Source organism: Gorilla gorilla, chromosome 5 (assembly GCF_029281585.2).
Source record: "Gorilla gorilla gorilla isolate KB3781 chromosome 5, NHGRI_mGorGor1-v2.1_pri, whole genome shotgun sequence".
NCBI lineage: Eukaryota > Metazoa > Chordata > Mammalia > Primates > Hominidae > Gorilla > Gorilla gorilla.
In genome coordinates, this window is record NC_073229.2 from 65,602,050 (window position 1) to 65,616,963 (window position 14,914).

The 14,914-nt window shown below is 38.8% G+C and overlaps 1 protein-coding gene and 1 non-coding gene across 3 annotated transcripts in view; both read left to right on the forward strand.

The window, feature by feature from the left end:
* OPN5 (opsin 5) overlaps window positions 1–14,347 on the forward strand; it is a 44,345-nt gene extending 29,998 nt beyond the window's left edge. Inside the window, exon 7 of one of the 2 annotated variants that reach the window (XM_063707653.1) lies at window positions 11,945–14,347. In XM_063707653.1, the coding sequence (XP_063563723.1) occupies window positions 11,945–11,953 (9 nt within the window). In that variant the 3' untranslated portion in view covers window positions 11,954–14,347. Of the gene's footprint in view, window positions 1–5,801; window positions 6,133–11,944 lie in introns of those variants that run through there. The other variant, XM_063707652.1, reaches the window with a different exon arrangement.
* Window positions 11,354–11,514, forward strand: LOC115935211 (U1 spliceosomal RNA). Its single transcript, XR_004070900.1, has one exon. It is a non-coding gene; the product is annotated as a U1 spliceosomal RNA (small nuclear RNA).
* Window positions 14,348–14,914: the final 567 nt, after the last annotated feature.

Here is a 14,914-nt window from a genome sequence, read left to right on the forward strand (position 1 = left end):
ATTGTCATTATTGTTTCTTAATGTCGGGTTAGGGAGGCAGTTTCTGGGGCTCATTCAGGTGGACAATCAAGTATGTTGGGCCATGGCTCTTTGGTAGGTACTTTGGTTCTCACAGCCATTTTTCATGCTGGGGGAGGTTCATAATCTGATGGCAGTGATTCCACAAAGGAGTCCTCTGGGGAAATCAGTTTTGCCTTAAATCACTCAATGGAAAACTCTCCTGTATCTCCAAATTTGAAGACAACAGTAATTTCTGCTGATGATAATTTTACCCACGTGGATTTTCTCATTAAGTTCTACTTACTAAAACAGTGGATGTAACAGGGCATTATGAGTTGTAATTGCTTAAGAAGTGAATTTAGTGAAGATAGCTATTCGTAAGTGTTGTTTCCTCTCTTTGTTAGCTTGTTATTTCTTTTGTTCATTCTTTTTTTAAACAAACACCTTTTGAGGCAGACAGGTAAAGAGATGTAGATATGAATGAGATGGAGTGATTTCAAAGACAGATTCCTGCCCTTTAAAAGCTTCTGAAAGGAGAAGGCATGTAGATACTATGTCCAAATAGGTTTTCTACTCATTGTCTATTATCTTTTCTCCTAATCTGATAAGCAGGGCCATCTACATTGCAGTTCTTTTAATTCAATGACTAGACAGGTGTTCTCTATGCTTCTCTATTCCATCTACCTCCCCTTCTGCTATGAACTTAAGCCTTGCTCATCAATTGTGATTCTGTCTTTCTGGTAACTGCCAACAAGAACAGCAAATAGGGGAAGAGGGTGGCCCCTCTCACAGTGGCTCCTCTCACACCACTGATAATCTCTCCACTCCTTCAACTTGAAGGTTTGTAGAGAATCATACCCTCCTCCAAGGCTCAACCTCAGTACATGGAACCTTCAGTTCCTTTGTCTTTGTTCTTTGTCAGTCAGGGGTGTGGGATGAGGAATGACTTGATGTGTGTCATTGGTTTAAGATAAATGCCAAATAGATGTTGGAAAACATGCTCTATGATTAAAACAACAACAACAACAACAACAACAACAACAACAACAACAACAACAACAAGAAGCAACAACTCTGCTTGGGGCTTATGGCTGCATATCAAAGTCTGGAGAAAAGAAGAGGCAGAATTGTCATTAGAATAGAGAGGCAAGGAACTTTTTAGCAGACTTGTACATTATAGAGGTGTGAGAGCATGTGGCACGTCAGATAGAGGTGGACACAACTGTAAAGCACAGTCAGGTTTGCACCCCTCCTCTGCGCCCTTTGGCAAGTTTGAAACATGAGGATAATAACAATAGTATCACAGGGTCATTGTGAGACTTATGAAATAATATCCACATAAGTCACTTAGCAATATGCCGATGTTAGAGAAGCACCCCTGTGTACCAACAACTGCTCTTACTATTATTAAGGTGAGTGGTGGTGGTCAGAAGTGGAGCTGAGAGTGGTAGTCTGGCAAGAGCCAAATCAGACTCCAAAGGCTTTGTTGTTTATGCTGTTATATGGATTTTACCACGACGGTGATAGGGAGACCATTCATGATTTTAGGCTGGGGAAGAAAGACCAGTCTGGTGGCAGTGTGGAAGGTGGATTGTCTGCATGAGAGTGGGGAATCAAGATTAGAGGTTGGCAGACCAGTTAAGAGGCTTTATAACAAAATTACAACTTATGAGAACCTGAATTAAAAAATGGCATTAAAAATGAAGATGAAAATTTAGGTTTAAAATATTTTAAAAAGTGACAAAAAAGTGGTAATTGATTACATGGATGAAGAAGAGTTGAGGATAACTTGGGGCCATCTGCTTAGGAAATAATGTAGATAACGATATCTACCAAGGGGAAAAATACAGGAAAGTGAATGGGATGGGGGAGAGAGTGAATTATATTTAGAATATGTTGAATGCGGAGCATTTGCAACATAGGTAAAGATATTCAAAACAGGTAGTTAAAAATAATCTAAAGTCATACTGAATGATATATAGATTATATCATTGTGTCATTATAACGATATAATTATAGATTATTGAGTTGCAGAGTGAAGCAGGTAGGACAAAAATGCTAAAAGAGAAATTGCTGGTTTTAAATGACCTGAAGAAAGTGAAGTGAAGGAGGTTTTTTTTTCCTTCTTCTTCTTTTCTGTGGGGGGATGATTGTGGAAGTGGATGACGGATGGCGGTGGAGGTAAGAAAAGGAGAAAAGAACACTCAGGTTGGTGCAGATTTGTCTAGAAGGTGGAATTTAACATTGTACAAACGTCCCTGAAGACAGATAGTTTAACTGTTTAAAAATAGACTCATTTAACTGTTTAACTAGTGGTCTTTAACATGGCTTTATAAATGCGTGTATAAGAAAAATTAGCATAGTGAAAAGGAAAAAAAGAGTTTAAATTGTCGGAGCTTTGGAGGAGATCCTAGAGTTAATATCTGTTATCAATTTGAAAAATATGATTTAAGTCCTCCATGCTTTGGTTCTACATTGTTTTGGGTAATAATCTGAGAGCTGGGAGGCACCAGAATTGATAGAGATGTGGTCCTTGGGGTAGAATGGAGGAAGAAAAAACAAGGAGTCATTGAAGTTTGGCTCATGTACACCAGACTGTCAGTGGATAACTTCCTGAGTGGGTTTTGCTTCCCCAGTGGCTTCCAATGATTTGAGAAAACTCTATACAGACCTCAAACACATCTACAAATTCAATTTTAGCTTAGAAAAGATATATTGCATTTTATGTCTGGGAGGGTTATGAGAAAGACTGCAAAATCTTTGAGCTTGTAGCTATGCCTGTTCTCCTTTGGGTTCTCATAACTGGCCCAGTGCCTGATGCATAAAGGACACTTGGAAAGTTAATGGTTGAAATCAAACAAGTAATGACTTGGGGGAGATATGGAAACATGAGCTAGAGTATTAAACCAAGAATATAAAATCCTAGATCCCTGGACTTTCATTTAAACATGGCCTATCTTGTTAACAAATAAATGAGTAAATAAATTTGTAAAATGGAAATTGAGAGTAGAAATGCCCTACTAACTTGAAAAGTTGGATTTCAAGAATTATCATAAAATCTAAATATATTTTAAGTTTTTCTAAGTAGAATGAAGCAATAAGAATATATTTCACAGTAAAATGCAAGTTTTTGACTTTTAGAAATGTAATTTCAGGTTTGCACCCCTGAAAGAATCAAGCATTATGCTTATTTAGAACTGAAATGGTAACTACAAAAATCTATCTCATTTAATTTCCCACCACTGCCTTTAATGACCTTTAGCAACCTGAGCCACAAATCTGGGAATAAAAATGCTTCTCCGTCAAGTTAGTGCAAATGAGGGAGAAAAGACAAAGGAAAGGAGAGGGAAAGAGGAAGAGTCAGAGCTAGCTGATGAGTAGGCTGTTGCAGGGATCAATGATGCTGGCATAATGAAATGTCTTAAAGACTGCCAAAACATCGGAGAACATTATATATAGAATGAAGATATATGTCATTAAAGTAAAAAGGTTAGCAGAGATAGCATCAGTCTTTGATTCAATAACTAATTTTATAGAGAGGGAACCAGACCTCATTGTCCAGGAGGTCAAAGCATTGACCATTCTGTTAAAATGGGGCAAAAGGCAAGAAATATAAGACCCACAGGGAATTTGCTAAGAAAACACATTTAAGGGCATGCCCTCAGTCAGTACAGACTTTGCTCAAAGCCTCATGCTATTAGTGGATGCCATATTGCAAAAATTCCTGGTCACCACTGTGACACTCTATGATTTTTAAATGATTTAACCTTCAGCATATTTGTTCACCAGGTTATGGGACTACATGGGATATATTCTAAAAATACTTTAAGAAATTTGAATCAAACCATTATCATTGAAACTGCTTTTCTCAATTACTTTGAACCCTCTTTCCTTAGCCTGACAAATATACCCTCACATGCACCACGAGGTCTCAAATAGACAGGCAACTATTACTTAAAACATATGTGAGAGAAAAAATTCTTTCAGGTATACACGTGCTTTGTTGGTTTTGTTTTATTTTGGTTTTAACATTGGCCAAATCTACATAGGCAAATACTGCATTCACTCATTCAGCTTTGCATTCAGGCAATTTTAAGCACCTGCCATATACACTGTCCTGAATGTTTGGAAGATACAAAAGAAGGGGAGGATGTGTTTTTAGTTCCTTAGGGATTTGAGGGTTTTGGCAAAGTTTTGACCTTTCTGTATATTGTAAATACTTTAATTGTAATAGTTTTTAGATGAAGACCTATAGGTTTACTTTGATGAGAGAAACTGCAAAATATCAGGAGAGGTCCTGGGAATTGATTTGCATATGTCTCTGTTCCCCTGATGAGGAGAGAAACATGGGGCTTTTGCAAGGTCTTCTAGAGCAGAATTCAATCATTGCCAGGCCAATGTTCTCCTGTTATCTTTGGGTGTTTGAATGTTTGGTTTGAGAAAAGGAAAATTTCTTGAGTCAGTTTTCTTCCTCAGGATATAGCAAAATGGAGCTGGCCAGGTGATTTGGGGCAGTGTGGATTACAACATTTTCTTCCAAACAATACCTAGAGCATTGGAGACACAGCATAGAAGTTCAGAGTACAGTTTCAGAATTAGCAGACTTGATCTCAAACTCAGGTGCCGTCATTTACCAGCTGTGAAGGCAAATTACTTGATCTCTCAGTGTCGCTGGTTGTCCTCATTGTGGAATAGGGACAGTCTCATCTCATTAGGATTTGTTGTGATTCATGTATCATCTCTAAGATTCTCAGGACAGTTCTGGCCCATTGAAAATATAAATTAAAAGGAAACTATTGTTATCATCACTATTAGAGGAAATAGGTGATTATTCCAAGCGGGTTTTGTAGTGATAGGTGTGAATCTTGTTCTTGAGGAGGTAGGAGGACATTTCTCAATATATCTGGTCACCATAGATCTGGGAGCTGTTCAAGCTGTTTGAGAAAGTGAGAAACACACTAAGATTCTGTGGAAATAGCAACTGGTAGCTCTGCCACAGGAAACTTGTAGTGTGAGGAACTGATGCTATGAGAGATATTTGCCCTTTTGAGCCATGATTGGAGGTGGCATGAGACCAAGGAGAATAGAGATTTACTCCACTCCGGTGGGAGTCATCATGGAGACATACTGGAGATGGAGAAGGGGGTCAGAGCACGTTGCCTATTTAGCTTTCATGAAAGGGTTGAGATATTCAGCCTTCCACTAGAGAGTTTGCTGAGATGGGAACACAACTTCTTACTGTAGATTTTTTCTGGAATACAGGCAGAAACAGAAATTCTCATTGAGGTTCATGCCAGTTACAGAAATTTTCAGTTATCAAGACCTCTAGTTCTGACTTTAAATACATAAAAGTGTATTTAAAGTAGAAAATATTCAATTTTGGAGGCTTACCTAGGAGTTTAAACTCGTTAATGTCTGTGTATGATGTTGTTGCATATAGGGTGGTTTAAATCCTTGTTACCCAAAATGTAGTCTGCAGACCCAGAGCTTGGGTATCTCCTGAGAGCTGGTTAGAAAAAAAGAACTTCAGCCCCATGCCTGACCTACTACTGAATCAGAATCTGTAATTTAACAAGATGACTTTCCTGCCCATTGAATTTGATTAAGTCAATGATTCTGTTAAGACTAATGTGTTTTTAAGTCTTTTCCCATAGGATGTGGTCACAGTCAGAGGTGTCCTGAGAAATAGTACCCTAATCAATGGGCAGCTGTGTAAGAGCAAGGACTTGGAATCTTGAAAGTATCCCTGGATACTGGGGATCTGTGAGCGGGACACTCTCTAAGGTATGTTTCACCCTCAGGACAAAGGGAGATTATGGCATCAGCTATCTTGTGGGGAGAATTCTGAGATGACAGCCTCCAGTGAAACACTAGGGACAAAGGCCCATTCACCTCTTCAAGAAACCAGGGAAGGGGAAAATGAAGCTGTTGGGTGAGTCAGCATTTCTTCGCATACAGCTATATTAGGGTTGACTACTTAGAGCTAATTTGTTCAGAAAGAAGGGTATTTTCCTTAATACCAAGAGTTACACTTATCTAAGTATTTTCTACTTTGAAAGTGGTATTCACTTCCAATAGCCGCCGGATCCACATATATACACACCCAAATGAATAAAATGAACAAAATCTAATTAGAGGGGGAAAAAAGCACCTAATCCATTTGAAAAATGAGCTAAATTTGTCAGCAAGCATGTAGGATTTATTCAAACTGCTCAGAATAGATCTGAATCTACACGTTTTGACATTCCATCCATGTAGAAGCAAAGCCATGTGTGAGACCAGGCTGATAAAATGACTTAAATGATTGGAAGTCAAGAAGAATAATAGCATTGAAGCAGCAAGTTACTCACGACATTTCCAGAAAGTGGAGAATCAGGCACTCTTCTCTAAATATAGGACTGGGCCTGAACATTGTACAAACACATCCAAGCTAGTGTTTTGCAGAAACTCACTGCCAGTGGGGATTTGGCAGGGCATTCATCCATAGGATAATCTCAATCTGCAGTTGAGCCTGCGTATGGGGCACAGATGAGGCTCTTAGCTCAGGATGGTGATGAAACCACACACTCCACAGAGATGATATCTCTCTAAAGCATGGGAAGGTGTTCCAAGGTGAGAGATGACCCTATCCACCTATTTTGAGCTATTTTCAGTATTGTTAGATGAGGTACCTCGGCAGGCTTGGAAAATCAGCAGTCAGGTCAGCTGGGAGCTGGGAAATTATGTAGACTTCACTGTAAGAAATGACTGGCTCAAAGGTGTTCATGACAAGGGTTAGAGCAACTGGAGTGTATTGAGGCTGAGCAAATATGGTGGAAGGGAGAGGGAGAGTGGAGGCAATGTGAGTGTCTGAGACCATCAATAAGCAAGAGAATTTCCTGTCTCATTCTGGGTTGCAGCAGCTGCTGCTGGTCCAAGCCCTGCAAATGAAGACAGACATTTATAAGATCTAATAAGCTGAGGACTGTGTGGGCAGAGGAGAGCAACAACTTCTAGACAAACCCTGCCAAAAAAATATGCTTGCAAAAGTTCACACAAAAAGGAGGCAGGTATGGCTTCTTTAAATTTGTTTTTCAAAAAAATTTATTTTTAGCTCCTGGAGCAAATATCAGAAGTGGTTAAGTAACTGTACTTGTAATTTAGCAGCGCAATAAGAATCACAAGAATATGTGGCTGTTGAACTCACCCCAGGACACCCTAAATTTACTGGGTAGTGGCATCAATGCCATGACTTGCTGGTCAGAGATCTCTAAGTAATTCTGAAAATTAGGAATATATATATATATTATATATATATACATAAAATATATATATATTATATATACTATATATATATAAAATATATATAAAAATATATAAAATATATATATAAAATATATATATAATATATTACCATATAAGTAGAAATATATATATATATAAAACAGTATAAGTAAAAATGTGATACTAGAGAGGAGAAAGGGAGTAATTTATTCCACATTCAGTAGTTTAGTGCCTCGGTTTCGTTCGGTGTTCTCAGAATTTAATTTAATTTAATACAAGTATTAACAGTTCATCATTCAATATAAATTATTTTCAAATGAACAAAACCATTCACATTAGTCAGGCTGCTGCTGTTATTGGCGTGTTTCCCATTATAGTGTCTTACAGGTTTTTCAAATTAAGTTCTGCACTTCGGAATGGTTGAAATTATAGGGGAAGCGATATTCCAGAAAATACCCTGCTGGTTTTATTTCTAATGCAAACATAAATGAGGAATGGGAGGAAATCTTCTGAGGTAGTGAGTCTTAGATATCAGCTCATTCTGTATTGATTGCAATTAATACAAATAGGCAAAATGTGTTCTCATTACAGTGAGAATATGACTAAAGTTTGTATAAAAGGTTGAAACTTGAGTTATTTGCTGGGAAGCAAATTCCTCCAAGTAAAATAATAAAAGCTACAATATTATTAAGTTTAACATATACCAAGGATTGGTTTTATGTAAAAGTCAGTATACTACAGCCCTCTGGCCAAATCTGGCCCACTGCCTGTTTTTGTAAATAAAGTTTTAATGGAACACAACCATGCCCACTTGTTTACATATTGTCTATAGCTGCTTCTCCTTTTGAATAGAGAGAGAGAGAGAGAGAGAGACTGTCAGTTTTGCAAATCCTAAAATAGGAACTTTCTGGCCCTTTATGGAAAAACTTTGCTGAAGTCTGCTCTACTTTTTTACTTGTTTTAACAGCCTTAGGGGTTATTCTTTGTCCCCTATTAGGAAACTGAGGCACAGAGAATTTATAGAGCCTGCTCAAAATCACACAGCCTGTCAATGGAAGAGCTGGAATTCCAGCTTTCTCAGGCTGCCTCTAAAGCCTGTGACTCTTAGTACTTTACTATATGGTTGACCGATTTATTCTGTATGTAGATTTCTTCTTTCATCCTGCTTGATTTAAAATCCCACTCTAGGTCTCTTACAATAATTCTATTCCCTTGCTTGATTTACACTTGAGATGAGAAATTAGAACTGATTTCTATTCCTTTTAAGGGAGTTGGGAGGTCCTAGACCAGGTGCATCAAATCCTAACTTGGTTTATCGGATAAGGGAACCAGTTGTATGGGGCTGTGATAGCATCTGAGGATAAATTCCAATAGACGTTATTTATTGAGTTTTTCCTATATAGGAAGCTAGGCAAAAAATAAGGCATGCTCCTTATATGAAAATAGGTCACGGTATAGTGGAAAAACAAATAAGAAAGTACAGTCGACCCTTGAACAATGTAGGGGTTAAGGGCACTGATCAGCCATGTAGTTGAAAACCTGCCTATAACTTTGGACTCTCCCAAAACTTAACTATTAATGGCCTACTGTTGACTGGAAGCCTTACCAAGAACAGAAACAGTCAATAAACACATATTTTGTATGTTATATGTATTATATACCATATTCTTATAATAAAGTAAGCTAGAGAAAACATTAAGAAAATCATAGGAAAGAGAAAATATATTTACGGTTCATTAAGTGGAAGTGGATCATCATAAAGCTTTTATCCTTATTGTCTTCACGTTGAGTAGGATGAGGAGGTAGAGGAGGAGCTGGTCTTGCTGCATCAGGGGTGGCAGAGGCAGAAGTGATGGAGGAAGTGGAAGGGGAGGCAGGTGAGGCAGGCACACTTGGTGTAACTTTTGTTTCTTTAAAAATTCACATATATAAGTGAATCTGCAAACCTGTGTTGTTCAAGGGTCACTGTAGATAGTCTCACTACCTTGTGGGGAATGCTATGATAGAAACTGCACAGGGAGGGCTCTCCTAAGCCACATGGGTGTGGGAGGGGATGGAACCCAGGGACATTGCTGGAAGAGGCAATCCCCGGTGGAAGTTGGTCAGAAAAAAATTCTAACAGGGTCTTCAAAACCAGAGAGAGCTTTGTGAGGAAGAGCACACTGAATGTCTTGGCACAGTATTATTCTGGAGGCTCAGAAGTTGGGCAAGAGACGGAAAGGAGTCAATTCGCTAAGGTCTTTGAACATTTATGTCATCATGGTCAATAATTTTCACTGTTTCCAGCTGACTGTGGGAAGAATATGTGAGCAATTTTAGCATATGTAAATTGTTTTAAGATTTTTATTTTAAATCCTATAGTTTCAGGCCAATGTTGTCCTTGTTCTCATCAAAATGCAGCATTTGAAGTACCTGTATTAGAGTTTCATGGGATGCTTGGTTAAAATGTAAATCACTGGGCCCCACTCACACCTCATACATCCGACTGTCTGTGGAAGAGTGGCTACAAATCTGCATTTAAGAAATGCAGGTGAGGCCAGGCATGGCGGCTCATACCTGTAATCCCAGCACTTTGGGAGGCCAAGGTGGGCAGATCATGTGGTCAGGAGTTCAAGAGCAGCCTGGCCAATATGGCAAAACCCCTCTCTACTAAAAATATAAAAATTAGCCGGGCGCGGTGGCACGTGCCTGTAGTCCCACCTACTTGGGAGGCTGAGGCAGGAGAATCGCTTGAACCCAGAAGGTGGAGGTTGCAGCAAGCTGAGATGGCGCTGCTGCCCTCCAGCCTGGGTGACAGTGAGATTCTGTCTCAAAAAAAAAAAAAAAAAAAAGCAGGTCTTTCTTATTCCAGGTGACTCTTATACACTCCACAGTTTGAGAAGCATTGAAGGATAGTTTTAAGAAGAAATCGGGGGAAAATACATCCATATGAGGGCTGTTAAGGGTCTGAATGCTGGTACCTGGGCTGCAGAGAGAGGGTAATTAGATTTTGGAAGTAGTTTGGAAATAAACATGGACAAGAGTTTGTTATTCACCGAATGTGGATGGTGGCTAGCAGGAAGAAAGGAAATGCCTTTCCTTATTGAAAAAAATATGACTTAGGCTATTGACATGAAATAGAGAATATTTTCCTCACACCCAAAACTGTACTCTTCCTATCTTTTGTCCTAGATTAATTCATATTCTTGCTCAATAAATTTCCCAATTTTTACTCTGAAATGAAACATGACAGCCACTTTGGAAATGGGTGCCCGGTTTAGTTCCATAGAAAGTCAAAGGCACATCCAGAGTAGTTGGTTGGAATTTGTATTTCTTGAGATGAAGAGGCTGATATTTAACAGGGTGTATTTGAAATTGTCTTGCCAAATGAGAGTGCTGTGGAGCCTGGCAAGAAGGGCAGTGTAGTTCCATGATGGAGTCTGTTCTGTAGGCAGATTGGCCATGAGAGCTAATAAAAATTTGTTCATGAATTAACATCGTTACAGTTCTTTTTATACTGTGAAAAAATGTTATTTGGTTGATTGTTTTTATCCTCCCACACTTCTGTTGTTCAAATCCTCCAAACGACATCTTCAGTCTTCACAACTCCACAAGCTAATCTGTTCTAGATAATCCAAAAGTGGGATAAGACTTTCCTCTCCTGTTTTCGGAGGACACACCTTTGAGGATACAGTTTGCCTTGGTTGCTCTGAATAACATAAGAAAATAGCATAAAATCCTGCTGTGATCTCAGCAAAGACCCAAGCCACATACTAGTTGAAAAGAGCATAGCTAAGAGAGTCATCAGAACTGAATTCTGACTCTGGTTAGTTATGTGGCCATGGCCCAGTATGTGATTGCATATTGATGTTGAATGAGACACAAATTTAACCCTCAAGGAGCTTATACTTAAACAGAAAAGGCAGAGTCAGGGGTTGGAGAGATAGTTTGGCTTCAAGGAGGAAGCACTATTTGAGCAAAACTTAAAGAACAGATTAAGTTTTCAGGCATAGAAGGAGGTGGAGGGACATAACCAGAAGCCCCAGCTGAGTCATACCTGGAAGACAGACAAAAGTTTATATCAGACGGATTGAAGGGTATGTAGGAGAAGATACGTACCTGGCAGGGAGATGCCACAAATTCTAAGATTGTTTTCCCATGGCAAGCCTTATCTATTTCAGGACAGATGTACTGATCCCTGAGATACCTTCAAATATGAGAAACTCTACTGCACAATTTGTGGTAGTGCGGGACTGTGTTCACGCTCTCTTCTGGTAAAAAAAAAATCTTAAAAAACGAAAAGGAAGGGTATATGGGAGAAAATTAGGCAGTACAGGTGAGTAGGGAGAAGATCCTGCAAGGCCTTACAGGTTAGTCTTTGGAGGTTGCATTTCATTCTAGGCAATGCTTAAGAGTGGAAGACCAGGATATGTATTGGCAGACTTTGGAGATTCTATAGGTAAGAAAGGAGCCTGAACTAGAATTGTGGCCTTTAGAACATCCAGGAAGGGAACAGGGTGGGATGCACCTGCAAAGAGGACTCTGTGGGTTCTGGGAGAAGCCATCTCAGTGACAATGTCCATCGCAATCCTGGTTCTTTTGGTGTGTGTGTGGTATGTTTAGGCTCTGAATTTAGATTTGGACTTTCTCCACTTACTGGCTGTGTCCCTTACCCTAAAACTCAATTTTTTCTTCTCTACAGTGGGAATAACAAATGTTCTGGTTGTGAAGAGTGCATCTGAAGTGCTTACACAGCGTCTGGCATATGCAGAGAAATTAGCTTACAAATGTTATTTTTCTGACTTCTCGCCTCCACTCCACTTACCCTTTCAGGAAAAAATAATTCACAAGGAATATCAAAACAATGATGCACCCTAGGAGTATCCAAGTATCTTAGCTGAGTTATCTCATTCTAGTATAGTGGCAGAGTTACAACTAAAGAGTGCTAGAAACCCACGCTTTAAACATCCTGCAGTGCACACCTCGGTCTTGTCAGTAAGGACTTCACTTTCTTCTGAACTGGGGCTTGTGAAAGCTGGCCTGAAAAGCCTGATTCAAGGAGATCAGGCTGTGTCTCTGACTGGAGCAGCTACACTCCACATCTATAATTTGATTTGTTCTATTGCAGATGATGTACTGGGCAGAGGTGATTGTGGATTGGTGAAAATCTGTTTTTATGACTGGCAAAGCAGTGCAGGGGGGTCTTTCACTGATAAGAAGCATCATCAGTAGGGGTTGTCCCTGATGCCTTTACAACAGCATCTGAGCACCTCTCAAGTTTTTCCAGGCCAGCTCCAGTTTCAGTGAGGAGAGTGTGGGCTTTCTATTCCCCAAATATTCTTACTACAGTTGATGTGTAGGTTACTGCCCCAGCCCAACTGCAGGTTCCCAGATGTGAGTTCCATGTAGGCAGAAACTGTCCAGTTCTTGAAATTGAATTACTTCCTTGTGTATGTGTTTTTTTCCTACTTAAAGCTCCTTGGGATGCTTCCTCTCAAAAGTCTTTGAAGAATAAGAGGTTAAGCTAAGACAACCTGAATCAATTTTTTTTTTTTTGGAAAATGTGATTGAAATTATCCCCATAATTCAATAAAATAGCTTTTTCCCTTCTTTCTTTTTACTTTGTTGGAAATTATGCAACAGAAAAAAAGTAAGAAGGCTCTACCTTAATTTTAAAGGTAACTGTTACATAAAGAAGAAAGTCATTATGCCAGGCCAGGGGGAGAGTGGAAAGGGGAAATTTAGAGAATAGAAACAAACTTAAGCATCTTGTAAATTTTGAGTGAATTGTAAACACATAATGAATGAATGAGAAGGGCCAGCCAGGAGTCTGTGAAATGGTCCAGTTGGGAAATGCCTAATGCATAAACACAAATCTTGGTGACAGGTAGGTTAGCTATCTGTGAACTTTCTAAAGATTAAATAAACAATAATAGGATTTTGTTAATGTGCCAAAGTGAGTTTAAACCATGAAAGACACGATGCAAATATGCAAGTAGCTTTAACTGGGCATAATAAAAAGTAATGAGGTATGGTTAAAATAATAACATTTAGAACAAGAGAGAAGTTAGGGAGAATTTTTGTCTAAAAAGCCAAAAAGTGATAGTTGATTGGTGATTTTGTTGTTATCAGGAGAGAGAATTTTCTTAATATAATAAATTAGGTACTTTGGCAAGTGAAATGGGTTCTAGGCCAATTGCAAGTCCTTAGGATTCCCTGGCAGCTAGAAACCTTGGCACTCCCAAAAGACAGCTTCAGTTAAAATGACAGATGAACACGAGTCTTCAAGTCAAAACTGCTGTTGTACCACGTCCGTTGAATGTTTGGTGATTCAAGTCTCTGTTATTCAGGAACTGATTCTGTTTTTCCTCCTGTCAAAACCTTGGTTGATTTTGACTGTAGTAGCACATCTGGCAGGAATATGACAGAAAAAAATTAAGTTAAAAATATAATTTCTATTCCCCTATTTTTTTCTGTAGAAGGCTTTATGGGGAAGAAGGGAAGAAGGTTGACATGAGTAGAGATGATACTTGCCTCTGGATGACCCAGTTGGGTTCTCCTTTGACTGCCATTCACCACAGTTGACCTCATTAGGCTCCGAAGTATGAGAAGAGCTTCATTGCCAAGTTAGTGAAAGAAGCAGATGATTTGCTTTTGCTTGAGTGGTTCTGTAGACCTCGGGAGATTAGCCATTTCTCTTAGAGTTTGGTGTATGTATTAAGATACAGCATGTATGTAGGTATATATAATACATATATGTGTGTATACATATATACATATTTCTTGTTTGTTTAATATCTTTTATAAAATTTTAATGGAATTTTTTGAACATGTACAAAAGAGAAAGAATCCTATGATGAACTCCCATGTATCCATCATCCAGCCTCAACAGTGATCAACCCATAGCATATTGTGGTTCATGTTGACACTCATCCACCTCTTTCATTCCCCATCTCTCCCCATTATTTTGAGACAAATGAGATCCTGGGATTTCATGAAAATATTATGAATATCTTATGTGTGAGAACAAGATTTCCCAAAGCATGATCCCCAGAAACCTAGTCCTGCAAAACTACTGCAAAAATAAAGTGTTCTAATCTCCAAACGTTTTAGGCAAGTGTTAGATATCATCTCTCTTTTTTGAAGAATTGTCCCATACGGGAATACATTAATGGTTCTTCACTTAAGAACTAATTTAAAGCAGTATCTTCCAAACTTAATTGAGTCTGGAATTCTTTATTTCCCGGAGAGTCTATTTACATTGTGAGGAAGAAATGTTAAGAGACAGTATTCACCACATTTGCCAGGCACTCACTATGTGTCAGGTTTGCTGTTAAATGCTTTTTATGGGCATTACTTCATTTAATCCTTATAACAATCCTATGAGGTGAGATTGACAGATGAACATATTACCCCGTTTTCAGATGAAGAAATTGAAGCTCAGAAATAGAAAATAACTTGGTAAAGGTCATAGCAGGTGCAAGATTTTCTCCCAGGCCTGAATGACCCTTGAACCTGAGTTCCCAACCCTCATGCTATGCAGTTGGAGAAGGGGTATTAACAATATCTGATGACATGAGCATCCTCTGGTGGCTTTAATATATTCCACTTTTTGATTTGAAAGGCACTGGGAAGTTTATCTAAGACAATAGAGGCGAGAATAATCTAAAAG